At 41.1% G+C, this 27,750-nt stretch overlaps 1 protein-coding gene across 4 annotated transcripts in view; it reads left to right on the top strand.

Moving 5' to 3' along the window:
- arl15.L (ADP ribosylation factor like GTPase 15 L homeolog) overlaps nucleotides 1-27,750 on the top strand; it is a 179,053-nt gene that overhangs the window by 19,807 nt on the left and 131,496 nt on the right. For 3 of the 4 annotated variants that reach the window (XR_005965214.1, XM_041580783.1, NM_001092935.1), the window contains 2 exon segments: nucleotides 920-976; nucleotides 26,337-26,481. Coding sequence is in view for 3 of the 4 variants with exons in the window: in XM_041580783.1 (XP_041436717.1) it covers nucleotides 920-976; nucleotides 26,337-26,481 (202 nt within the window). In the remaining variant the exon portion in view is untranslated. 4 annotated transcript variants of the gene reach the window in all.

Consider the following 27,750-nt stretch of genomic DNA (forward strand, 5'->3'; position numbering starts at 1 on the left):
CACAGGTATTCCAACAAGTCACCTTTCACAACGCCAATCTATTCTAAATGCGGCCGCTAGACTCATTCATCTAGCTCGCCGCTCAACATCAGCTGCTCCCATATGTATGTCCCTTCACTGGCTCCCAATCTCTTCTAGAATCAAATTCAAGTTACTTACACTCACATTCAAGGCCCTTAATAATGAAACCCCTCCCTATATTTCATCTCTAATCTCCAAATACACTCCTTCACGAAACCTACGCTCTGCTTCTGATCTTCGCCTCACTTCTCCTCTGGTCACTTCTGCCCATTCTCGTCTACAAGACTTCTCTCGGTCTTCTGCTTTTCTCTGGAACTCTCTGCCACAAGCTGTCAGACTTTCTCCTTCCTTCCAAACTTTCAAGCGCTCCTTAAAGACCCATCTGTTTAAAGAGGCCTATTCGATGTACCTTAATTAATCATTGCTGTATCAAAAATGACAAAGTGTTTATACAATCCTAATGTCTCAATTGTACCCTAACCTTTTAGTTTGTAAACCCTATTGTACTATGTAATCCTTGTCTGTTATCCACCATTTATTCCCTGTTTGCTATAACTGCAGTAAAGCACTGCGTATCTTGACAGCGCTATATAAATAAATGATGATGATGATGATCTCTTTCGATACTGAAGTGACCCTGCGCCCATTAGGAAATTTGCGAAGTTCCGAAATTATGTCACGCTGGCGAATTTTCGCTAGCGTTAGTCAATTTGTCCTTTATGGAATCTGCCTTAATGTGTAAGATTATTCAACCCCCCAAAATATTCTTCCCTGGATTATACTGGCAATTCTCTGCAAACTCACTAGTTGAAATATCTGCCTGTACATGTTAAACCATATCATTAGAAAGGTAGCACTAGGGTGACTGGGTAACCGTCTCCTGTTTTTTAATTCCTAGACAGTGTCAGAGCGCATCCAGATCTCATTAGCCGTGTGTAGAATTGCCATTTACACGGTAAGGTGGTTTTGCTACCATGAGCTTGATTCAGTTTTATGTCATGTCTCATGTCGACCATATGTGTGGCATGCACTGAACAAGCATGTGTTTGCTCATTTTGTGAGTGTTTCCACTGCTCTCATTTCATCCACTTTAGAGTTTTTATTTATTTTTTTGAAGCATGAATATTGGGCGCAATACTCATACATGAATGTGATACATGTATTTCATATGTCGCTGAGTTGTGCACTACACTGCATGCAAAGTATGAGTATTTATAAAAAATACCACATTACAAATGCTGTCTAAAATAAATGTGAATTTTTTTTTATACATTTGCATGTCTTGGTGTAGTTATAACCCTATTTTTGTTCATACATTTGGTCAACCCTACCCATCCAAGGAAGGTCCTATGTAGAAAGAGCTTACACTCTAAAGGGAAGGGAATAATACACAAGGTGTGGGAGTGGGCAAGATCGAATTAAGTGGGTGAGAAATGTGGTACTGTATGTGGTGTTGCATTTGGTAGTTAAGCAGAGTGATGGTAGGCTTCTCGAAAGAAGTGCGTTTTAAGAGATTTCTTGAAAGCAGAAAGGTTGTGAGAAAGTCGGACAGACCGTGGGAGAGAGTTCCAGAGGAGGGGTGCAGCCCTTGCAAGGTCTTGAATGTGAGCATGTGAGGAGGTAATGAGAGAAGAGTTGAGTAGCAGGTCAGTAGAGGAACATAGGAAGTGGTTGGGTGAGTATATAGAGATGAGATCAGAGATATAGGGTGGGGCAGAGTTATGAAGTGCTTTGAATGTCAGTGTCATTAATATGAATTTAATTCTGAGAGGTAGTGGAAGCCAGTGCAGGGATTGACAGAATGGCGAGGCAGAGGAGGAGCGGTTGCTGAGGTGTATGAGCCTTGCAGCAGTGTTCATTATGGACTGGAGAGGTGACAGTCTCTGGAGGGGAAGGCCAATTAAAAGAGAATTACAGTAGTTTAGACGTGATATGACGAGAGAGTGAATAAGAATTTTGGCAGCATCTTGGGTGATAAATTATCGTATTTTGGATATGTTCCTTAGGTGTAAGTGACATGATTTAATAAGTGACTGGATATGAGGAGTGAATGACAGGGCAGAATCTAGGATAACCCCAAGGCCTGAGGAGAGGGGGTGATAGTGGAATTGTTAGCTATGATGGATACTTCTGGGATGTTATTGGTGTTAGTTGGAAGAAAGAGAACCATTTCATTTTTAGAGAGGTTTAATTTAAGGTAGCGTTGCGACATCCAGCTAGAGATAGCGGACAGGCAAGAGGAGACGCAAGTTAGGAGTTCTGGGTTGAGATCAGGAGATGAGCGATAGATCTGAGTATCGTCAGCATAGAGGTGGTAGTGGAAAACATACGGGTTGATTAATCTGCAGAGGGAGGAAGTATAGAGGCAGAATAGTAATGGTCCCAGGACAGAGCCTTGAGAAACCCCAACGGAAAGAGGTAGGGGAGAAGATGCTACTCCGTTGTAGGAGACACTGAAGAACGATTGGTAAGGTAAGAAGAGAACCAGGACAGGGCTGTGACACGAAGGCCAAGCGAATGGAGGGACTGGAGGAGGAGAGGGTGATCTGCAGTGTCAAATGCAGCTGAGAGATCAAACAGTATTAGTAGTGAGAAATGATTGTTGGCTTTAGCTGTTAAAAGGTCATTAGTTAGTCAGGTCAGGGCAGTTTTAGTGGAGTGTTGTGGCTTAAAACCAGATTGTAGGGGGTCCAGCAGGTTATTGTCAGAGAGGAATGAGGTTAGTCGGTTGTAGACTAGGCGCTCAAGTAGTTTAGAGATGAAAGGTAGCAGAGAGATAAGTCGGAGGTTGTCAAGATTGGAGGGATCAAGAGAGGGTTTTTTCAGAATGGGGGTGATGAGCATGTTTTAGTTGAGAAGGAAACAGTCCAGTTGAGAGGGAAAGATTAAATAGGTGAGTTAAGGCTTTGATTAGACAAGGATTGGTATTGCAGAGAAGTTTTGAGGGAAAAGAGGCCAAAAGCTTTGAGACTTCCTCATCCGTGACAGGGGCGAAGGAGCACAGGAGAGACTGGGGAATGTGGAGGGGGGTGGTGGAAGTATAGGGGGGTTGAGTAGTGTAATGTCCCTTCTGATAGTGTCAGTTTTGTTTTTGAAGTGCTCAGCAATATCTTGAGCAGAGACAGATGTGCATGGAGGGGGGTGGAGAAGGGGAAAGGAGATGGTTAAAGGTGGAGAAAAGTTTTGCTGTTTTTTTTTTTTTTTTTTTTTGAAAGGGAGTTAATGAGTGAAGTAAAGTATGTTTGTTTGGCTAACTCATAGTTTTCCAAACTGTCTGAGGTCCACCTTGGGGGCCAGAGTAGTGTATAAGCATGAGGGATAGTTAGGTTGAGATTTAAGTAGAACGATTATGTCTTCTCATAGGTATACTTTGAAGCCTAGTCCTTTCTCCATTTTGGGAAACTTTCTGGCTCACACATCACTTTCACCATAGATAGTGTCTTTCCCATATATCTCATATATGGCGTTCAGGACTCCCCCATTGTTAATTATTGATCAAGTCCACCTTCGTTTATAAGTAACAAGGCAGCAGAAGCAGATATACAACATGCAATATAGCAGAAGCAAAAAGCCTCTTACACTCAATTTTTATGCTTTAGATTGGATTATCCTTTCACACTTTCCACTAGCTAGTGGGGCCACATTGGTCACCTCTGCTTTTGGGTATTGATAGCTACTCTTCAATTTTCAGCAGAGGGTGTGGAAGAACTGGAAATCCAGTGGATACCTGTCACTAAACTGGATGCTTCACAGTCTAATGCGCCCAGTTCTGCTGGTTAGACGTTATTAGATGGCAGAAATTGTTTGAAGAGTGGGGCTATGGTCTAAGGTTTTCTGGTGGGCCACTGGCATCCCAGTTTGACTCTGAGCTTAACGTAAATTTGCTCAGTACTTCCAGTATCAAATTTTAGATATTTAAAATGTAAAATATATAATTTTAGATATTTGAAATTAAAAACAAAGGAGAAATATATATATATATATATATATATATATATATATATATATATATATATATATATATATATTGTATTATTACACTATTTAGATATTTTGCTTACCACAGTACTTCTTCCTAAGAGCACACAGGATTTTTTTCTGCTGCATCTGGTGGTCAAACAGGCCCCATCCACCAGTAACAGAGGGGCCCTCCCAGCAATATAAAAAATATGCTTAAATAATATAAATAATATGCAATGAGAACAATGTCTTTAAAGGAGAAGGAAACCCCCTGGGCGCAAAACCCCTCCCCTGCGTTGCCCTCCTCCTGGCCTACCTGTCCCCCTGGGCAAATGCCCCTAACTTGTTACTCACCCCTCTGCGCAGGTCCTGTCCACGGAGTTCACAGTCGCCATCTTCTCCCACGCGCGTCTTCTTCCTGCTCTGACCGGCGCCTTCTGGTGCATGCGCAGTAGGAGCAGTTACTGGTACGGCTCTACTGCGCCGAATGTCACGAAATTGGGAAAACTTTGTGACATTCGGCGCATGCGTAGGGGGGGGCAACACAGGGGAGGGGGGAGGGGTTTTGCGCCCAGGGGGTTTCCTTCTCTTTTAAGTGTGTATGTTGGCTAATGGGATGCAACCTTCCTCTAAGTTCCCATATGTTAGCCTTAGGCCAAGTACTTTCATACAGGTCATGAGACTCTAAGGTGACTTCTAGTATCCTTATATTATACAACAGGGGATACATTCTGTTTCCCCATTTATATAGCGAATAAAGTACCCTCTATAATAAGTCACCGAGGAGTACCATGACAATATAAAAGCACGAGTCCGAAGGCCGAGTACTTTTATACAGGTCATGGAACTCCGAGGTTACTTCTAATGTCCTTATATTTTACAATAGGGGGTACTTTATTTATTATAATACACAACTTTTAGTGAGTCATGTGACAAATTACATCACTACTCACCGTTTATAACTGATGACATCACTAGTTTACCTTTTATAAGGATATCCTTTACAAGATATTCATGGCTTTTGTGTATTATAATGATATCTTTTATAGCAATGTATTTAGGTCAGGTGACACTGGACCTTACAGTGACCCCCTACTTACAAAAGTGACGTCACATGCAAGGCTGCGTCTGACTTCATTTCCTGCACACGTCACCTCCTGTTCCTGTGCAGTGGGCCCTATACCCCCAACCCTGATTTTTTTTTTCTTCTTAAATGTATTCATTTATCTAGGCCATGTTTATTGATAGGCACCCAAGGGCCTGTTTTTAGGGTGGCAGCTTTTCGGGGGTGGCCCTCTGAAGCCTATCAATAAATACGGCCTATATAATTGAATTGGTTTAAGTTTACATTTTACTTAGCTGAATCTATAGCAAGTCTACTGTCCAGTGCTCAAAATAAACCCCCCAAAAATAGTAAGTTTTGACCACTTAACTGCTCTTATGGCTTCTGCCCATGTCGACTAAATTCTATGGACTCCGTTACCATCTATGGGGCAAATTCATTAACCGGCGAAAATTCGCCAGCGCTGGCTTCACGCACATTGCAACACTTTGACAGGCGTAAATTCGCCTGGACAACGCTAATTCATGAAGATCTGAAGTTGCGCACAGGATACCGAACGCTGGCGAAATTACGCCAGCGAAATTACGCTCAGGAGTTTGAAGTTACGCTAGCATTGGCTAATTAGCATACGGCGTGCAGTTAAAGTACAATGGCCGTATATGCTGCAGCAAATACATTACACTACACAAGGCCAGGGAACCTTAATAAAATTATATAAAGTTGTTATAATGCCCTACACATGTGCCCACAGTATAGTTTATGTGCCATATGTTAGCAAATGTAGGGGGAACCCAAAAAAATTTACGATCTTTTTCAGTCTATCACCCTTTAAATAGGAAAAAACGTTTTTTGGGACTTCAAAAAAAATTGAACATTTTTCTAGGAACTCTCTATTGCACTTAGCCTGGTCTGAGGTGGCGAAGGCAAGTCTGGCGATAGAGGCAACGGTCAGTAAAATCAAAAACGTAGTGAATTTGCGTAGTAACTCTCTTTCTTCAGACCGAAAATTTGCCTGGTGTTAGAGTGCGAAGTTGCACCAGAGGCTATCGTCTTGGCGAAATTATGCCAGCGAATTTACGCCAGCTACCGTAAGTAAATTGGCGAAGTGCCAAAATGACATCAAGCTGGTGAATTTTCCACTTCTCGCTTTTGTAAATTTTCCCCAATGTGTGTGTGTGTGTGTTTGGGAAGAATTTCACACTGCTGTCCACACAGCATAATTTGTCTCAGCCCCTGCCACCATTACAGGGCAGCCATTTTTCCTGATGATATTGAACTGCAACTATAAACATCCCTCCATTAGCAAAATGACTGTGCCTAGTTTCTATAGCTCCCTGCAGCAGGTAACTAAGTGCTTTTAAATTAGGTTCCCATTGTACATCGTTAGTGCACAAAATTTAATTATTCCTGCAGAATGAAATACAAAAGGAAAAGTGTTTGTCTCTGCTGCCTGACAATCCACAGTCAGACCTTGGGATTGAAATGCGTTGTGCAACTTTATTGTTGGACACTTGGAGTCCATGTGAATCATAAAGTCTGTTAAACAATAATGCAGAGACCCATTAACGACATCTTACACGACATTCTTTCCTGCTGCGTGACATAAAGTGTAACTGAAAGGAACGATTCCTTGACACACAAGGATTTTATTTGCCCTTGAAACGATTGTGTAATATTAGTGCAGAAATGATTTGTATTATTTTAAGAAACATCCTATTTACTTGCTGCATAAGGGAATATATAGGCCTATGTGCACCAGGAAACACGCACGCACGCGCTTGAGACCTGGGGTTTTCAGGGTAATGGATCTTTCAATAATTTGGTTCACCTTTAAGTTAACTTTTATTTTGTTAAAGAATGGTTAGTTCAAAGCAATTTTTCAAATGACTTACATTTTTATTTTTTTTATAGTATTTGATTTACAGGTATGGGATCTGTTATCTGGGAACCCGTTATCCAGAAAGCTCCGAATTATGGGATGGCCATCTCCCATAGGCTCCATTTTATCCAAACTATCCAAATTTTTTAAAATGATTTCCTTGTAGCTTGTACTTGATCCCAACTAAGATATAATTAATCCTTATTGGAAGCAAAACCAGCCTATTGGGTTTATTTAATGTTTGGAAAATTAATAGAAAGTCTACTATAAAATCATGTAAATATCAAATAAAATCAAATTACACTGGTTTGCTTCCAATAAGGATTAATTATATCTTAGTTGGGGTCAAGTACAAGCTACTGTTTTATTATTACAGAGAAAAAGGAAATCATTTTTTAAAATTTTGAATTATTTGATTAAACTGGAGTCTATTGGAGATACCTCCACTAGAAAAGGATGTAAACATTAAATAAACCCAATAGGCTGGTTTTGCTTCCAATAAGGATTAATTATATCTTAGTTGGGATCAAGTACAAGCTGCTGTTTTATTATTACAGTGAAAAAGGAAATCATTTTTAAAAATTTGTATTATTTGGATAAAATGGAGTCTATGGGAGACAGCCTTTCCATAATTATTATTTAAAGCAATGCATGATTTCTAGGGTAATTTGGACCCTAGAATTTGCTGAAATTGCAAACTGGAGAGCTGCTGAATAAAAAGATAAATTACATAAAAACCACAAATAATAAACAATGAAAACCAATTGCAAAGTGTCTCAGAATACCACTCTCTAGTGTATGTCATACTAAAACTTTATCTAAAGGTGAACAACCCCTTTAAGTCTACTAGAAAATCATGTAAACATGAAATAAACCCAATAGGCTGGTTTTGCTTCCAATAAGGATTTAATATATCTTAGTTGGGATCAAGTACAAGGTACGGTTTTATGAATACAAAGGAAAAGGAATTCATTTAAAAAAAAAAAAGTGGATAAAATGAAGTCTATGGGAGAAGGCATTTCCGTAGAGATGCACCGAATCCAGGATTCGGTTCGGGATTCGGCCAGGATTCAGCCTTTTTCAGCAGGATTTGGATTTGGCTGAATCCTTGTGCCTGGCCGAATCGAATCCTAATTTGCATATGTATTTGCAAAGAAGAATTTTTTCCACTTTTTCCTTTCCTACCCCTAATTTACATATGCAAATTAGGTATCGGATTCGGTTCGGTATTCGGCCGAATCTTTCACCAAGGATTCGGGGATTTGGCTGAATCCCAAATAGTGGATTCGGTGCATCCCTACATTTCCGTTACAGAGCTTTCTGGGTAACTGGTTTCTAGATAACTGTATAACCTTTCCTGTATTACAGGGTAAAGAAAACCCACAAACATGAGGAAAAGATCCCAATTTGAAGGCAGTAACCATAGTCTCTAGCCTAGGGACAGTTGCTAGTGGTCCTAATGATTCCTTGTGCCATCTCCAACTCTTAAGTTTTACCTTTCTCTTCTGCCTCTTCCCTCTTACATCTGCCATGAACGTTTGCTCTGTGTGGCTACAATTTCATAATTATTTCTACTTATTATTATTTAACTTTCTCTTCAGGCCCTCTGATTCATCTTCCGGTCTCACTTCCTGGTTGCATTGGACCCAGATAGCTACTGATATTGCAACTGCTGCACTAAATAATTCATAGACTTCAAAAAAAATGTAGATAAACTGTCCATCGACCGTCTAAAAGTTAATTTAAAGGGGAGCCGTCGCCCAAATAAAATATTCCAAATCCTATTTTATCACATTAGTCTAGCAAAATTACTTAAATTACACTATATAAATTATTTGAATTTTGTTTCCTTCAGTCTAATTATAGCAAGTATTTAGGAGCCATTTTGTGGACAGTGTTATTAAGACAAGCCTTGTATCATCTCAGAATCTTGTTTGTGCACCAGAATGGAGGACCTGATGTCCATCCCCATGTCCTGGCTACACAATTAAATGGTGAAGAGAACGGGGGAATGTGGGGAGAGCAGTTACATATAGTAAGTGCTGAATGTAAAGTGAAAGTAACTGACTGCCCCACCTAAGGCATAGAGGAGGGGCAACAAAGAATTTGGTTTTCATGTTTAAGTTGAAAAGGACTTTTATTATACAGTTTTTTATGTCTGGGTGACAGGTCCAGCTCATTGAACCTTTATCAGTTAACCGTGTTTATGGGGCCATTTGCTGATCCTGCACAGTAGGGATGTGTGGGCCGGCCCCGTTAACTGCAGGTTAAGGCCGACACACTGCTCTTTTTTTTTTTTGGAGGTTTTCTTGACCCGGACTTTACTTCTGCACATCATAGGCCTGCATTGCTGTATTGCACTTAGTTGCTTTGACCCCAATGCCTGAGTTACTGACAATGGAGACCATAGGAATCCCCCTGTTGCCCAGCCTTGCCATATATTGTTGCAGGGGATCATGAGTTCAGCCATATTACCAGCTGCAGGAACATTTTGTAGGATCCCCATTGCCAGTTACCAGTATTGAAGTGTGTTTTCCGACTCCTGATCTCTGCTGGGACAGATGACGTTGCAGGCAGCACATAAATAGGCTCTATTCTTTCACGAGCAAATAGTAATAAGTTGTTCTGAATGGCAGGATATGAGATCCTCCCTGCTTTCTGGTGCCGCAGCTCTGAATTTGGGAGGCAAACATACAATTCTGGGATCCTTCTGAACAGGATACGAGCAGTTCTTCAGCTGCATCTTTCTCATGATTGTTAGATGTTTTGTTTAAAAGCCCTTAAAGAATTCCCATTTTCTGTGTGTGTAGAAGTTAAACTATTTCACTGGCAGCCTCTTTGGCCTTTGGCCCTAAGCACCTGCTTTTTATTGCTTTAAATGCCCCCACCCTGTTTTTCACCCTGTCCCTGCACTGTATTCTCCCCCCAATACATTGTAAAATGCAGTGAAATATTTTGTTGCTTTATAAATAAAATTGTAATAAACCTAATTGTCTATAGAAACCAGTTTAATGGGCAGAAATGCTCACCCCTGCTCTCCTCATTACGGCATTATCGAATGGTTCTGCATAAAGTATGTCTGAGCAACCCAACACAGATAGTGGCTGCAGTACAGTGAAGTGAACTACTGCCATCTGCTGCCAGCAGAAGATAATTACAATTCTAAGTGAGAATATTCAGTGGAAATCTCGAATGGAAGCAGGCACTCAAGGGCAAAAACTTCCACCAGGCAGATGTTCAAAAAGTGAAAAAGTTTATTGTGTCAAAACAGCCTGACGCGTTTCGTGTTCCAAACACTTAATCATATGTGTCTATGATTAAGTGTTTGGAACACGAAACGCGTCAGGCTGTTTTGGAAGTTTTTGCCCTTGAGTGCCTGCTTCCATTCGAGATTTCAGTTTATCCGCCCCTTGTGCTGAGGGCCCAGGGCGGTGCACCTGGGCCACATCTTTGATGTGGTGAGTAACCATTGTACTACTAAGAGACCCTACAATATAGAAGATTTTGTCAAGAATATTCTTGTCCGCTTACTGTCAGTGGGTAATATCCTGGCCATTAGTGATGTGCAGGGCAGAAAAAACGTAACCTGCATCCGACCTTAACCCGCAAAATGTTGACCCACATCCAACCCTAACCCCAAATGATTAGCCAAAGATCAACCCGAACCCACCCAAGCTAGGCTCAGCCCATGGGTGACCTCGGGCTTTGGGTCAACCCGCACATCACTACTGGCCATGACTTTTCTCAGTCATACTCCTTGACCTTCTCAGAATGGATTGGCACCTGGATTTCGTTATGTGAATGCACAACATCCTAACTTCATAAAACCCTTTTGTATAAGCAGTACAGCAAATATGGCACTGGACTTTGGTTATCCAATGAAAAATAGCGGCAGAATTATCTAAAGGAGAAGTAAAGTCCTATCCCACTTAGGGCTGCCAAATCTTCGGCACCCCCAAGTGATTATATTTACTTACCTGAAACCCCAGGCCAGTGCTCCTATCAGCCGAAAACTACACCTACCCGTGGTTCTGCCAGCGAGCACCACGGAGCAATGCTCACTCAGTTTCTTCTTTCTTCAAATCTCCTGGGGCAGATGTATGCGCATTAGAGTGCCATAGGCGGCATTTTCTTTAAAGTTTAGCTTTTCGCTCTAATGCGCATGTGCAGCTGCGAGACAAAAAGATCCCGGAAGAGGATCGCTGTTTGGTTTTCGCTGTAAAAACCCCATGTTGGTGCAAATTTGTGCTGATAGGAGCATTGGCCCGGGGGTGTCAGGTAAGTAAATACAATCACTTGGTGGTGCCTAACATTTGGCACCCCCAAGTAGGATACGACTTTCCTTCTCCTTTAACAATGTTGTTCTTATAGGTGGGTTAGTTATCATTTAATAATTTCCATTATACTTCATTCTTCTTCCACGATCAGTACTATTAAAGGATTCACCTTTATGAATTTGACTTTTAGTATGTTATAGAATGGCTGATTCTAAGCAACTTTTCAATTGGCCTTTATTTTTCTTCTTTATAGTTTTTGAATTATTTGCCTTTTTCTTCTCACTGATCCCAGTTTTCAGACAAGGGTCACTGACCCCAGCTAGGTAACAAATGGTCTGTGAGGCTACAAATTGTATTGCTACTTTTTATTACTCCTCGTCTATTCAGGCCTCTCCTATTCATATTCCATATTCCATGTTTGCTAGGGTAATTTGGACCCAACTTCCAGATTGCTGAAATTAGAAACTGGAGAGCAGCTGAATAAAAAGCTAACTAACTCAAAAACCTTCAATAATACAAAATGAAAACCAATGACAAATTGTCTCAAAATATCACTCTCTACATCATACTAAAAGTTAATTTAAAGATGAACACAAGTCTGTGGCAAAAATAAGGCAAGGGATACTCACAGGGTGTGCCAATGGGAGTATTATCACTAACCTTTGATCTTGGTTGATGCTTCCGTTCACTAAAAGAAATGCAATAACAAAAAGTAACAATAAAAAAGCAATAATAGTAAAATTGTAGGCTACAGGGTAATTGTTTTTGGCTGCTGGGGTCAGTGACCATAATTTGAAAGCTGGAAAGAGTGAGAAGAAGAAGAAGACAAATATTTAAAAAACGATATAAATAAAAAAAAAAAAAATTAAGACCAATTGAAAAGCTTGGCATAGGCTATTCTATAACATACTAAAAGATAAACTGAAGGTGAAATAGCTGTTTAAAAGGTGAGTTACACTAAAAGAAAAGCAAAGAGGTTTTGTATGCATTTAATTAGGCCCAGTCACTTGCACCACTAATGTATTTCCACAGGAGGAGAAAAGCCTGACACAGGGCTATCTGCTATCCACACCACACACACACCACACACACACCCACACCACACACACACCCACACCACACACCCACACACACACACACATCCACACCACACACACACATCCACACCACACACACCACACACATCCACACCACACACACACACACCACACACACATCCACACCACACACACACATCCACACACACACATCCACACCACACACACACATCCACACCACACACACACACACATCCACACCACACACACACACACACACATCCACACCACACACACACACACATCCACACCACACACACACACACACATCCACACCACACACACCACACACATCCACACCACACACACACACACCACACACACACACACACACACCACACACACACATCCACACACACCACACACACATCCACACCACACACACACATCCACACACACACACATCCACACCACACACACACATCCACACCACACACACACACACACATCCACACCACACACACACACACATCCACACCACACACACACACACACATCCACACCACACACACACACACATCCACACCACACACACACACACACACACACACACACACACACACATCCACACCACACACACACACACACACATCCACACCACACACACACACACACACACATCCACACCACACACACACACACATCCACACCACACACACACACACATCCACACCACACACACACACACATCCACACCACACACACATCCACACACACATCCACATCACACACACACACACATCCACACACACATCCACACCACACACACACACACACATCCACACCACACACACACACATCCACACCACACACACACACATCCACACACACACACACATCCACACACACACACACACACATCCACACATCCACACCACACACACACACACACACACACACCACACACACACACACACATCCACACCACACACACACACACATCCACACCACACACACACACATCCACACCACACACACACACACACACACACATCCACACCACACACACACACATCCACACCACACACACACACACCACACACACACATCCACACACACCCCACACAACCCACACACCCCACACACACCACACACACCACACACACCACACACACACACACACCACACACACCACACACACACACATATATACACACACACACCCACACACACACACACCACCCACACCCACACCCACACACACACACACACACACACCCACACCCACACACACACACATATATATACACACTCACACCCACACACACCACACACACACACATATATATACACACACACACACACACACATATATACACACCACACACACACCTCACACACACACATATAGTTACAGAGGAGTTTCATGACCATATAAAAACACGAGGCCGAAGGCTGAGTGTTTTTATACAGGTCATGGAACTCCTTGGTAACTTCTAATATCCTCATTTTCCAACAAGGGTACTTTATTTATTATAATACACACGTTTTAGTAAGTCATGTGACCAAAATGACATCACTTGTCGTTTATAAGGATATAATTTAGAGAAAGCAGTCACGGCACACCAGCTGATTATTCCTCCATAATTATATCTACACGGTTCGATCCACAAAGGATCGTCATCCTGATGATAGAAAAAATTGAAAACTCGAATTTTCGTGCAAAACATAACTAGAACCTTAATACATTTGCCCCTTAAGGTATGGAAATCCAAATTATGGAAGGATCCTTTGTCCTGAAATTCCCAGGTCCCGTGTATTTTGGATAAGAGGTCCCATACCTGTATAGGCAGATGTTTAGCCATGGGGAGCCATTTTCAATATGGAGCAGGGAGCGCATTGGCAAAGGAGATCATCTGTTTAGAATGCGGTTGTTTTTGGGTAGTCTCCTTGGGGCATTTTGTCTGCAGCTGCCATCCAGTGGACTAAATGCCCCTATCTGTCTGTCACCGTTCCTAATGTCAAAATGAGTTTGTTATGCTTTAAACTGTACGCAGACGGCAATGGATGTATAGTAAATCTGTTTGGCTAATAGGCATTATTATTTGAAAGGGTTTATTAGGAGCTCTCACTACTTTAAGGTGGGTAAAAACATTGGGACACCATGCTGTGTAGCCATGGGGGGCAGCCAATCAAAGCCAACAAAGGAGAAAAGGCACAGGATACAACAAACTCTGTTGAATACAATGGAATTCTTCAGAACTTCAGAATCTTTTATCTGCTGTGTCTCCTGTGCAAACACACCAACTGTACCAGTGCAGAGAGCAACAGTACATTATATTGTCATTCCTTTAAAACACTTTTTGTGTGTGTTAAGTTAGTTTAAGTCACTCCACCCACAGCGGCCCACTATGCACTCTGACCAATCAGATGACAGCATTTCATAGGGTATGAAAACATGGGGCCACTTTTCCTCTTCTCTGAATGATCTGGACAGTGATGTCAGGGGGGTGCACGGATGATGTCAGGGTGCAGGTTTCTGACATTATTGGCTTGTCACTACACACACAACAAGATTTCATCCCTAAAGCACTTTTGTGAATTTTCAGATCAGAATCCACACCACGTTCATAGTGACAATTGAATGCTATTGATGAATTTGCAGAGAAAAAGTGTGACCCTGTACATAACTTGCACTTCCATGTATATTTCTTTTACTGGTGTTGTTTTAGCACCTACCTGCCTGTTATATCTCTTATCTTTAAAGGGAATGTCAACCCCCAACAAAAAATCTTTTTTGCCTAATAAAAGAAAACCTAGTTCTAAGCAACTTTGCAAAATACATTTTGATCACGTCTTTTACTCACCCATTGCATTCTCATTTTAGGCCACTGGGTGTCAGTGGCCTAAAATGAATAAGAGAATCTCACACTGGTGTAGTCACCTGGAGAAAATGTCTGTTTCTGTAGAGCACAATTCATTTTATTCTCTCTCTGGAGTGTGTATTTTACTGATGATCTGTATGTGTTTAAAGTTTAATTACTTTCTTATATATCCCCAGTGCCACAGCTGTTATGAATCTATTATAAAAGATTAAGGGTTGTTATTCTGTGCAAATAATGTTTCAACCTTAAACCCTTCTGAATACTGTTTTTGGTGGGAATGGCAAAGTGATGACACTAAATAAATTAATGATGATGTTGATGAGGGCACCTTAAAGCTCCCCATAGACGCGACGATTCTTCTTGCCAAACGTCCGATTTTAGGGAAGCCCGACCAATCCTTCGAAATTATCGTGCGGTTAGTGGGATTCGAACGATGATACATCTTACGATTTTTCGGCCGACATCTGTCAGATTGCACTGGGACCGACAAAGATTTTTTGACCTGGCCGTTCAATTTCCTATCTATGTTTGCAGGGCCAAGCAGGCAGCTCTCCTTTGTTTTCCTGGCAAATTGGTCTTTTTAGTTGATGGTAAATTCGTACGATCATACGATCGTTCTGAGAAGATCGTGGTCTCGCGATCAGGATCTGATATTTTAAAAATCTCAACATCTATGGCCAGCTTAAGGCAGGTAAGTGCAGAAATGTAGACCCTGATGTTTAATTGCATCTGCCTGCCGAGTAAACTGGCCATACACATAAGTATTTGCTCGTTTGGCAAAATCGCCAAACATGTGCATCTTATTGGCCACCCACATTCAGGGCCAAATTGGGCTGATACAATTGTTTGGCCAGGGGCCGACAATCAGATTATAATGGGCACCTAGGCAGACTCTTTGGGAGAGGACCAAAACAACGTGCCAGTGCTGTCCCTGCCCAATGGGATTTTCAAACCTGCCCGATCTTCAACCAGATATCTGAAAGGGGTGGGCCCTTACAGGGGCAGATGTCTAAAGGTGCCGTATCAGCTCTTTAATCTGCCCATGTATGACCAGTTTAAGATGGGTGATCATGCACTCCACAACCTTACTGGGTATTTGATCGCTTGACCCAAGGGACAAATGGGTGGATAACGTACAAGAGACTTCACAAAGGATGTCTGGCTCTTTATTGTTCTGTTCTGACAGCCCAATTATCCAGTCTCCATTATTCAATCTCTTGGCACTACAGCTCTTGCAGGGCCTCATCCTTGTCCTCTACCCAAGTTGTCTTGTGACAATGTAGTCCACCTCCAGTCCCACACTCTGAGCTTCCTCAGCTTCACTTAATCATTGAGCCGTAGGCCTTGTGGTCCGGTATGGAGGACTTTCTCTGATATGTGGTTGTTATGCATCCTCTCAAGTCACCCCAGCCTACTGGCCAAGTACCCATTTGTAATCAGGCGTGTCCTTAACATTCCACCATGAGACTTGTCTTGACTGTTGATCATGTATTTGGAATTTCCATGTCTTATTTCCAATTCAACCTTCCTGGCTTCTTCCAGTACATGGACGATTGGCCACCTTCCATAAAAGATAACCGTATCAAACGCCGTTTCAGGGTGGTCGACATTAACCTTCTACAGTGGGACAAATCGAAGCAGAAGAAGCGCAATTATCTCAACACTTTTTACTTTTACTTTGCATTGTTCCATTTTTGTTGGTTTTATAGGTTTTGTGTCAAACAACTGCGTCTAGAGGCATTAAGTGCCCTCATTTGGGCAAACGTGTGCTGCCAACTTGGCTCCTCTTGACTGAACCGACATCAGATGGAAAACAGTCCAGATAACTTCATACATACAAGTCAAAATGGCGAATAACTCAAAACAAATAATTTAATTTTTCATCAATCCAGTATTTATTTTCATTTTTAAGTGCATCTGCAGATTTTTTTTTTTGGGATACAATGTTAAAAAAAGGCAGACACAAGATACATTGACACCAGCTTTTTTTTTTTTTCCTTTTAACTTTGCTCATCTCTTGTTCATCAGGCTTTGAGGCCCAGGGGGCTCAGGTCAGGGGGCAATGGGATAGGAATGAAATCAGGTGGCTTGTTGGCTGGCTTTTCTGAAGATACTGTTATAATTTGCCATCGTAACTAGATTTATGTTGTCTGCTGACCGGTTGCAATGCAGATTACATGCTGTTTGGCAGATAACCCCCAGATGGAATTCTCTTTGAACTGGCTGATACTCAATACCAATTCTTTATGTCGCTGCTGCTCGGATTGTTTTTCTGTTTGTGCACAGTAGACTTTACTATGGAGGGGGGGGGGGGCATAGTCGTCCCCCTTGCTGTCCTTAGGATAATATGGGTGGCATAACTGGGCTGACACCAGGTGTCTCAATAGCCCGGCTCTTTCTGCTGCTTCCTATTTACTCATCTGCTGGCAGGGTCTCTGTGGGAAAGGAGCTGCTCGCTTGTTTTGTGTTACAAAGATAAGCCTGTTTGCCGAGCCGCACGTTAGTTGTGTCTGGAGTAGCCTCTAGTACAAAGAACAAAATCCTTGGCATTCCTCTTGGTTTCAGATGAGCAACTGGAAAATTGCTATATCTGTACGTGCCCTCCATTTCTCCCATGTGACAAAAGATAAAAAGAGCCTGTTAAACGCCATCGGGCACTCACCTTCAAAGCGCCTTGTTATCCGAGCTGTGCCCCTTTATAGCATTATCCCAGGCCCCACTTCATTCGCGCATATCTCCTCCTCTGAATGCCACAAGGGTTCAAGATGACCTCTTAGTACAGATGGTTATTGGCAATAAAGCCTTCACTTTTATATGGCTGCTCGCTCTTTCTAATCATTATATTAATGGAGAAAAAAAACACGCTTTTCTGCATTTATTCCATCAGCCCTATATTTCTCTCGGTAGTTTACATGTTCGTTGCTTGGGTTTGTGGGGTTTTCGTGGGTGGAAACAAAATGAAAATATATTATTGAGTAAATGTATAAAATGACAGCAAATTCAATGGGACTAGTGGAATGTACATTTTGTGTATACCATTTCCTTGTGATGATTTGCACGGGGATACAATGGATCCCTGTTGGGTATGCTTCAGTTCTGTTATAGAACCCATGATGGATCAGAACTAACTGCAGTGTGGCAGGTCCATTTGTTTCACACAAACGGGGAACCTGTTATCCAGAATGCTCGGGACCTGGGGTTTTCTGGATAAGGGATCTTTCCGTAATTTTGATCTTCATACCTTAAATCTACTAGGAATTCATGTAAACATTGAATACACCCAATAGGCTGGTTTTGCTTCCAATAAGGATTAATTATATCTTAGTTAGGATCAAGTACAAGGGACTGTTTTATTATTACAGAGAAAAAGGAAATCATTTTTAAAAATGTGGATTATTTGGATAAAATGGAGTCTATGGGAGACGGCCTTCCCATAATTCAGAGCTTTCTGGATAACTGGTTTCTGAATACCGAATTCCTTACCTGTACCGCGTTAACCACTCAAATCACTGGTACCAAGACAGGCATCTATAGCGAGGTTTTATGGGCTGTCTCCGTATTCTGCAATACAAGCAATACAAACAAGAAAACTTTCTGTAATTTGTATCTCGATACCTTAAATCTACTAGGAATTAATGTAAAAATTAAATAAACCCAATTTGCTGGTATTGCTTCCAATAAGGATTAATTATATCTAGTTTGGATCAAGTACAAGCTACTGTTTTATTATTACAGAGAAAAAGGAAATCATTTTTTAAAATTTGGATTATTTGGATAAAATGGAGTCTATGGGAGACGGCCTTTACGTAATTCAGAGCTTTCTGAATAATGGGTTTCTGGATACTGAATCCCTTACCTGTTCCGCGTTAACCACTCAAATCACTGGTACCAAGACAGGCATCTATATGAACGTTTTATGGGCTGTCTCCGTATTCTGCAATACAAGCAGTCAGGAGTTTTTAGTAGAGGATTCTATACCCCCTGGGCTTTAGATTGGTGCAGTCTGCCTGTGCAATGGTTGCACCAAAGCCAACCAGTATGGCAGCTCCCTCTCGGGTATAAAATCAAATATGTTTAGTGCACACAATGAAATAAAGAAATAAATGAAGTTGGTCATAAAACTTTTTTTCTAGATCGAGTGTGCCTCTTAATTGCAAACATCCTAGTCCGTTGTTTGTGAGAACATCTCCTTATATCTGTCTGCCTGTGTATTCGTACTTCATTTCCCAGCATTTCCCTACAGCTAAAGATCCCTATTAAATTTAAAAAATTATTTTTTTTATTAGAGAAATGAAGCTGTTTTTGACTTTTTCCACCCAGCGAAAATGTTTGCCGAAGGCTCTTCTTTTATTTGTGCGGTTCTGTTTATGTGCCTCTTACAAAGGAAACTCTAAAGTGTCTGCGATGGGAAGCTGTGTAACCCCCCCCCCCCGGGAGGGGCGAATGGGCAAATCGCTGCTTCTTTCTGCACAGTCAGATCTCTGTTTGCTATACATAGAATAGTTCAATAGGGGGCCCTAAGTGCTTTGATGTGATGTAGGAGGGAGGTTTAATGCAAGAGCGAGCATGGGAATTATACTTCATTATGGGAGAATAAAGAGTGGCAGGGCATGAAACAGTCACACCTCTGTCTGTGTTCAGTCTGTGGGGGCTGCACTTGTCTCCCTCTGTCTATGGAGGGTTGTTGCTGGTAGAGTAAGGGTTAATCCCCCTCCTTCCCAGCTACCTAGCCAGTTGGGAGAGATCTCCCATTCATGGAAAGGTATCTCCTCCTCTGAATGCCACAAGGGTTCACGATGACCTCTTAGTACAAATGGCAAAAAAAAAAAGCCTTTTGCCAAGTGCAAGTTCCTTCGTTAAGGCCTTCAGAGAATGTCTCGGTGTTGGTGGATTGAATTCCCCCCGTGTTGGGACTTCATGATTTCATTTGCATGTGCTTTGATCCCATTTGTGAATGGCACTGGGTAGACTCTTATTGCCATTTCCAGATGGTGTTACAGGGAACAGTTGTGTTTTGGGATTTCTCAATAGACTGTCTAGACTGGCTTCGCAGCAGACAGATACAGCCACCCATCAAATTAGCGTTTGTCAGATTTATGGGAATGTTTCACCCAAGCCCTTCCTGTCATTGACATTAAGATTTATTCTCTTGCACCAAATAACTTGCCTCCTGGAAAAGCTTTCTATTTTGCCCAGAATATTTTTTTTTTCTTTATACACATCCCCCCCCCCTCAATATAATCTTTTATTTCATATTCTTGCCTAGCGAGCTCGCCCTGTAAGGAACCTAACGGGAACGCATGAATGGGATCCCTGTTTGCACGGAGCGGAAGCATATTTGTGGCGTTCTAGTAAATTTGCATTTCCATGCAAAACTGGGTAATTTGAACTGTTGTCTGCAGTGGGAATCACCTTTTGACAGACACCAGTCTCATTGTTTTTCCAAGTCTGACCCCAACAACTTTGATCATGTTCTCATTTTCAGGCTTGTCTGCCATGCATATCTTATAGATGTAGGTAGCAACAAGTGTGAGAACTGACTGGTCTAGCAGCAGATTTAAAGAGGCAGTCGTGCTTACCATTTTGATCAGCCGCAGATATTCATATCTGGACTTTTTCCTTTTCAATATCATACAGTTTTTATCGGCACTTTTTTATGTTACATAAAAATACAGGAGATAGGAGTGCCTCCATTTTATTTTTCTGTATTACCCTAGCAGCGCTTAGTAACCTTTGTTTGAAGGGTAAATTCATGGCTGATTTTTCAAGGTTTCAAGGGGATATAAAGGCAAAAAAACAAAATCCCATTTTTGCTTTCTTTAATGAAAATGAAATCTGTCTCCAATATACTTGATTAAAAAATGTGTACCGTTTTTATAAAACACCTGATTGTATGCAGTGGAATTACCCCTTTGTTTTACTTGCTCTGACTGCTGTAGATAGGCCCCTAACTGCTCTGCAGGGAAAGTATCATACTTTCAAACTACAGGGGGAGCTCCCCCCACCTTACTTCCCAGAACTCAAGCAGCTTTGTTTGTTTCCCTGTAGAGTCGCCGGCGACCGTGTAGAGATTTGTATCTGCAGACCCAGTGCAGTCTGCATATTCTGATTATTGATCAGTCTTTCTGTATCGGCTTCTATGGCAGATATTATTTGATTTGTGCTGGTTTGATAATTTATGACAATCCCTAAGCTTAACCTCCCAACAGAAGCCTAGACCACACTGAGCATGTGCATAGTCTTGGTCTTGCAAATATGTTACAAGATGACAGCCAACTTTGAAAACCTAAATCATTTGTTTAATGAGGCTTCTGGTGCAGTAAGTTCATGTTTATGTTTAGTATACAAAATACAGCATTTCTAGCATTACTCTATTTTAGACTTTAGTTCCCCTTTAAGGTGGCCATACGCCTAAAGATTCGCTCATTTGATGAGGTTGCCAAACAAGCGTATTTTTGCCTGCTTTAAATGCCTATATTCTGGCCCATATAGACCTTGAGGGACAACCATATATATTTACAACCATTTATAACGAAGGCCATCGGAAGAGGCTACATCAGTGAGCCAATGCTGCCCTTTAAACCTGCTATCTAACCATATCTGCTCAATATCTATCTATCTTTTGGCCAGGTATCTGTATAAGCAGCTAACTTGGTCTAAAGGGTTAATCGGCAGTTTAAATCTGCCTGTGTAAGGCTAACTTTACTCCTTTAGAATTCCCAATCTGAATTTTGCTGGACTTGTAGGAGTTGCATTAATGCAACTGGTCGACTGATAGGCCAGCTTGATCACTATAAACAATGTCAACAATTCTTATCCGAGCATTTTAGATTTGTTATTGCAGACCAGGCAAAATAATGAGAAATATTGATAAATGAACCCTGTAGCATGGTTAATACTGACCTAAGCTGTGCATTTCTGCACTTACAGCATAGGTTTGCATTGGGGCCCTAGAGAGTAACAGTTTTATAAAGTGGTGATTTAAGGTAAACTAGTGTGTTTTTGGTGGTGCCCATAGGCTTCATAATGCAGAGAATTGACAAATTTGCCTACAGATTAGGGTTGCCTCCTGGCCGGTAAAAATGATGGTTGATCCCAATGTTATTAATAGGGAAAAAAGATAAATATATAGGAAGGTCGGTATTTTTTTCCGGAAAAGGTGGCAACCCTACTGCAGATCCAAGGATTTAAAGCAGATGATTTATCTGCAGTTATGATTTACTAGATTGTGTCATTAAACCATAAAGGTGAGCGATATTTATGGTTATTTTATTATTGACATAGTACGTTGTGGTACCTGCTGTCATATGGCAACACATGGATGATGAGGGTGGCATGGACACTGCTGCTTCATATTGTCCAGTGAGCTCTCCCATATGCCATTGGCAAACACTAGAAAACATTATTTGGTTTTCTCTCCAGAGGGTTTCTCAGAATGATGGACGGGGGGGGGGTCACACTCAAAGTATTGGTCAGCTCTTTTGCTGTGTGTGGACAACTTTTAAGAGATCATCAACAAAATCATTTGACTTTTGCACTTTACAAGGCAGTCATTAAATAACCACTCTTTCCCAACACATATGTTCTATTCAGCAGTCCCCTCCCTTTCTATAAAAAAAAGAAACATTACATATCGGGCCCCATGAAAGGCTTCTCCACACTCTAGAGCTGTACCCCCTGTTGCCACCCTGATGTGCAGTCTGGTAATTTATTTATTTTGAGTGTTCATGTTTTTTTTTTTTTGTCTTGGATACAATAAAATAAAGGTAAAGGATCTATTATCTGAAATGATTGGGACTTGAGGGTTTCCCCTATAAAGGATCTTTTTGTAATCTGGATCACCATACCTTATCTCTGCTCAAATCATTTAAACATAAAATAAACCCAATAGGATTGTTTTGCCTGCAATATAGATACAAGCAGAGAGTGGTCGGAGAGTACTCAGCACAACATTACTTAAATTTTCAAAGCAGACGTTTTGGGCCGGATTTGATCAAGTCCCTATCAAATGACCTATAAAATTGTGCAATAAAGGCATCTTTAATTTTCGAAAGAACAAAGTGGTGCTGTTTCACCCTGAACCCCACCAGTATATAGATACAGTTAGGCCCATAAATATTTGGACAGAGACAACTTTTTTCTAATTTTGGTTCTGTACATTACCACAATGAATTTTAAATGAAACATCTCCGATGCAGTTGAACTGCAGACTTCCAGCTTTAATTCAGTGGGTTAAATGTGAGGAACTAAAGACTTTTTTTAACACAATCACTTAATTTCAGGGGCTCACAAGTAATTGGACAAATTAAAAAACTGAAAATAAAAGGTTCATTTCTAATACTTGGTTGAAACTTCTTTGCTGGCAATGACAGCCTGAAGTCTTGTCCTCATGGACATCACCAGATTCTGGGTTTCCTCCTGTTTAATGCTCTGCCAGGCCTTTACAGCAGCCGCTTTCAGTTGTTGTTTGTTTCTGGGCCTTTCTGTCCCAAGTTTAGTCTTCAACAAGTGAAATGCAGCTCAATTGGGTTCAGATCAGGTGACTGACTTGGCCATTCAAGAATAATCCACTTCTTTGCTTTAATAAACTCCTGGGTTGCTTTGGCTGTATGTTTTGGGTCATTATGACGTGCTTACCAATCAATTTGACTGCATTTAGCTGGATTTGAGCAGAAAGTGTCTCTGAACACCTCTGAATTCATTTGGGGGCTTCTGTCCTGTATCACATCATGGATAAACACTAGTGTCCCAGTGCCACTGGCAGCCACGCACGCCAAAGCCATCACACTGCCGCCACCATGTTTTATAGATGATGTGGTATGCTTTGGATCATGAGCTGTTCCACGCCTTCTCCATACTTTTTTTCTTGCCATCATTCTGGTAGAGGTTGATCTTGGTTTCATCTGTCCAAAGAATCTTTTTCCAGAACGGTGCTGACTTTTTTAGCTTTTTTTTTTTTTTTTTTTTTAGCAAAGTCCAATCTAGCCTTTCTATTCTTGATGCTTATGAGTGGCTTACACCTTGCAGTGCACCCTCTGTATTTACTTTCATGCAGTCTTCTCTTTATGGTAGACTTGGACATCGATACTCTACCTCCTGGAGATTGTTGTTCACTTGTTTGGCTGTTGTGAAGGGGTTTCTCTTCACCATGGAAATGATTCTGCGATCATCCACCACTGTTGTCTTCCGTGGACGTCCAGGTGTTTTTGTGTTGCTGAATTCACCAGTGATTTCTTTCTTTCTCAGGATGTACCAACCTGTAGATTTTGCCACTCCTAATATTGTAGCAATTTCTCAGATGTGTTTTTTCTGTTTTTGCAGCTTAAGGATGTCTTGTTTCACCTGCATGGAGAGCTCCTTTGACCACATGTTGTTTGTTTACAGCAAAATCTTCCACATACAAGCACCTTCCCCCTCAAATCAACTCCATGACTTTTATCTGCTTCATTGATAATGACATAACGAAGGAATTGCCCACACCTGCCCATGAAATAGCTTTTGAGTCAATTGTACAATTACTTTTGAGCCCCTGAAATGAAGTGATTATTTCATTTACTGCAGAAGAAAGCAAAAGATAGATTTTCTAGTCATTTATTTATTTATTTGTTTACCTCCTTTCTGTTCTTCAGGGTGTCAGTGATGGTGTTTATCTCCGTGTTGCGGCTCAGGGCATTGTGCACATGTTAAGGTGGCAATTTTCTTGAAGATCTGCACGTTGATATTTCCTACATGGCACCTTTTGCTGGGTGATAGTATTATGATACTGATTGTTTTTAGCACTTGGATCATAACGAAGGTCAATGCAGGGCATAATGGGGAAGACCACATCAACAATCAATAGATATCTGGGCAATTTTACAGGTGTTACAAGCAGACAGGGGTCCTGCCTTGGGTGCATTCACCTATGGCCCAGCACTGCATTGCAGGCCCATACACAGACAGTCTACTTGGCCTGTAGGGGGTGAAACAGCACCTAAAATCTGCCTGTGTATGGCCAGGTTATTGGACTTTTTCAGTTCAAGCCCGCTTTGAGGTTCAGCCTTTAGTAAGGACCCCATATTATTAACAGGGTTACAAATAAAGAAGATCATTGGTCAGGTCTGTGTTGAGCTAATCTTTATGTCAGGATCCCAGTGCTGACATAAGGTTAGAGCCATTAAAGGGTTGTTCACCTTTGAGTTAACTTTAATTATGATTTAGAGCAGTGATCCCCAACCAGTAGCTTGTGAGCAACATGTTGCTTTTTGACCCCTTGTATGTTGCTCCCAGTGGCCTCCAAACAGGTGCTTCATTTTGAATTTCTGGCTTAAAGGCAAACTTTAGTTGCATAAAAACATGTATACTGCCAAACAGAGCCTCTTGTTGGCTTTAAGTCCACATAGGGGCTAACAATACCCAATCACAGCCTTTATATGGAAGCCCTGGGAACTTTTTGCATGTTTTTGTTGCTCTCCAAAATAATTTTATACTGATGTTATGGTTCATGGGTAAAAAAAAAATTGGGGAACCCTTGTTGCATTGATTTGAATAAGAGACTGGAATATGAACAGAAGAGGCCTTAATAGAAAGAGGAGTAATAAAAAGTAGCAATAACAATAACCTTGTAGCCTTACAGAGAATTTGTTTTTAGATGGGGTCAGTGACCCTTCATTTGAAAGCTGGTCAGAAGAAGAAGGCAAATGATTAAAAAAAAACTATAAAAAGTAAATAATGAAGGCCAACTAAAAAGTTGCTTATAACTGGCCATTCTATAACATACTAATAAATATGATATTAAACCACCCGTTTAATATCATGGTAAGTTATGTGACTTTTTCTTGGTGCAAGTGCAGCTTTCCTGCTGTTTTTCACAAGTGAAACAGATCCAGATGTACCGTATAGCTTTGGAGCTACAGAAGGACAAAAATGACAAATTACAGGGGACTAAATATAGCAGATAAGGTTTATAACATGCAGCCACTTGTCTGTGCATGGAAACATTAACATATACGTATTTCTCAAAGTTACAAAATTAATTTTTCCGTTGGAATTAAAGTGACTTCCCTCATCTTTATCCTGCATTCCCCCCCATCGTTGATTGACACACAATAAAGGCACGGAATCTCCCCGCTCTCTATGCTCAGAAAGAAAAGAGTGTTTGCTGGTTTCTGCCTCAGCGAGTTCACCTTCTAAAAGTAATTCACCCTAAATGTCTTGTCATGTTCTTTATTGCAGTGTTTTCGAGCCCTCTGTTGTAAGGGTCCTCCGCCACCGCGGCCCGAATATGATATTGTTTGTATAGGACTGACAGGCTCTGGCAAGACAAGCCTACTAACGCATCTGTGCAACGAGAGCCAAGAAAACATTGTGCCTACCACAGGTAAGAGGAAACATCAGTAATAAAAAGGATCCTGTCCTATCCTGTGCTTATAGAATGTATCCTAATACGTGTATTTGAATTCATAAGTATCACTGTTCTTTTAATCTGACCATTTGCCCAAACATGTATATTGTAGCAATTACAGGTTATTCATACATTCATAAATACTAGTGCAAGATACCTTCGTCACTTAAAGTGCCACTTCTCACTAATTGATGGAGGTATTTTCAGTAGACTACAACAGAGAAGCGCCCCAAGATCTATTGTCATCAGTTGAAAGAGTTCTACAACATATACTTTTTAAAAACAATATTGCACTACTTTTTTTTGTCTTTTTACCTGTTTTAATGAAAATACAGGTATGGGACCTGTTATCCAGAATGCTCGGGACCTGGGGTTTTCCTTATAACGAATCTTCATACCTTAAGTCTACTATAAAATCATGTAAACATTAAATAAACCCAACAGTCTGTAAATCAAGACAAAAGGATATTCATTTTGAAGAAGATGAATTTTGAATTCACAGAGCTTCACTGCTGTGGTTTCTTTGGGCTAGTACAGAATCTAGCCCAAAGTTTTTTGAGATTTTTGTGCTTAAAAGGATACTGTCATGGGAAAACATGTTTTTTTTCTTCAAAACACATCAGTTAGTGCTGTGGAGAAATCCGTTTCTCAAAAGAGCAAACAGAATTTTTTTTTACATTTAATTTTGAAATCTGACATGGGGCTAGACATATTGTCCGTTTCCCAGCTGCCCCAGTGATGTGACTTGTACTCTGATAAATTTTCAGTCACTATTTACTGCTGCACTGCAAGTTGGACTGATATCACACCCCCCCCAGCAGCCTAACAACTAGGGATGCACCGAATCCAGGATTCGGTTCGGGATTCGGCCTTTTTCAGCAGGATTCAGCCAAATCCTTCTGCCCTGGTGAAACAAATCCTAATTTGCATATGTGACTTTTTGTCACAAAAAAGTAAAAAATGTTTTCCCCTTTCCACCCTAATTTGCATATGCAAATTAGGATTCGGTGCGGTATTCGGGCCGAATCTTTCACGAAGGATTCGGCCTAATCCAAAATAGTGTATTTGGTGCATCCCTACTAACAACAGAACAATGGGAAGGTAACCAGATAGCAGCTCCCTAACACAAGATAACGGCTGCCTGGTAGATCTTAGTACAGCACTCAATAGTAAAATCCAGGTCCCACTGTGACACATTCATATACATGAGTAGGAGAAACAACAGCCTGCCAGAAAGCAGTTCCA

This window comes from Xenopus laevis, chromosome 1L (genome assembly GCF_017654675.1).
Source record: "Xenopus laevis strain J_2021 chromosome 1L, Xenopus_laevis_v10.1, whole genome shotgun sequence".
Taxonomy (NCBI): Eukaryota; Metazoa; Chordata; class Amphibia; order Anura; family Pipidae; genus Xenopus; species Xenopus laevis.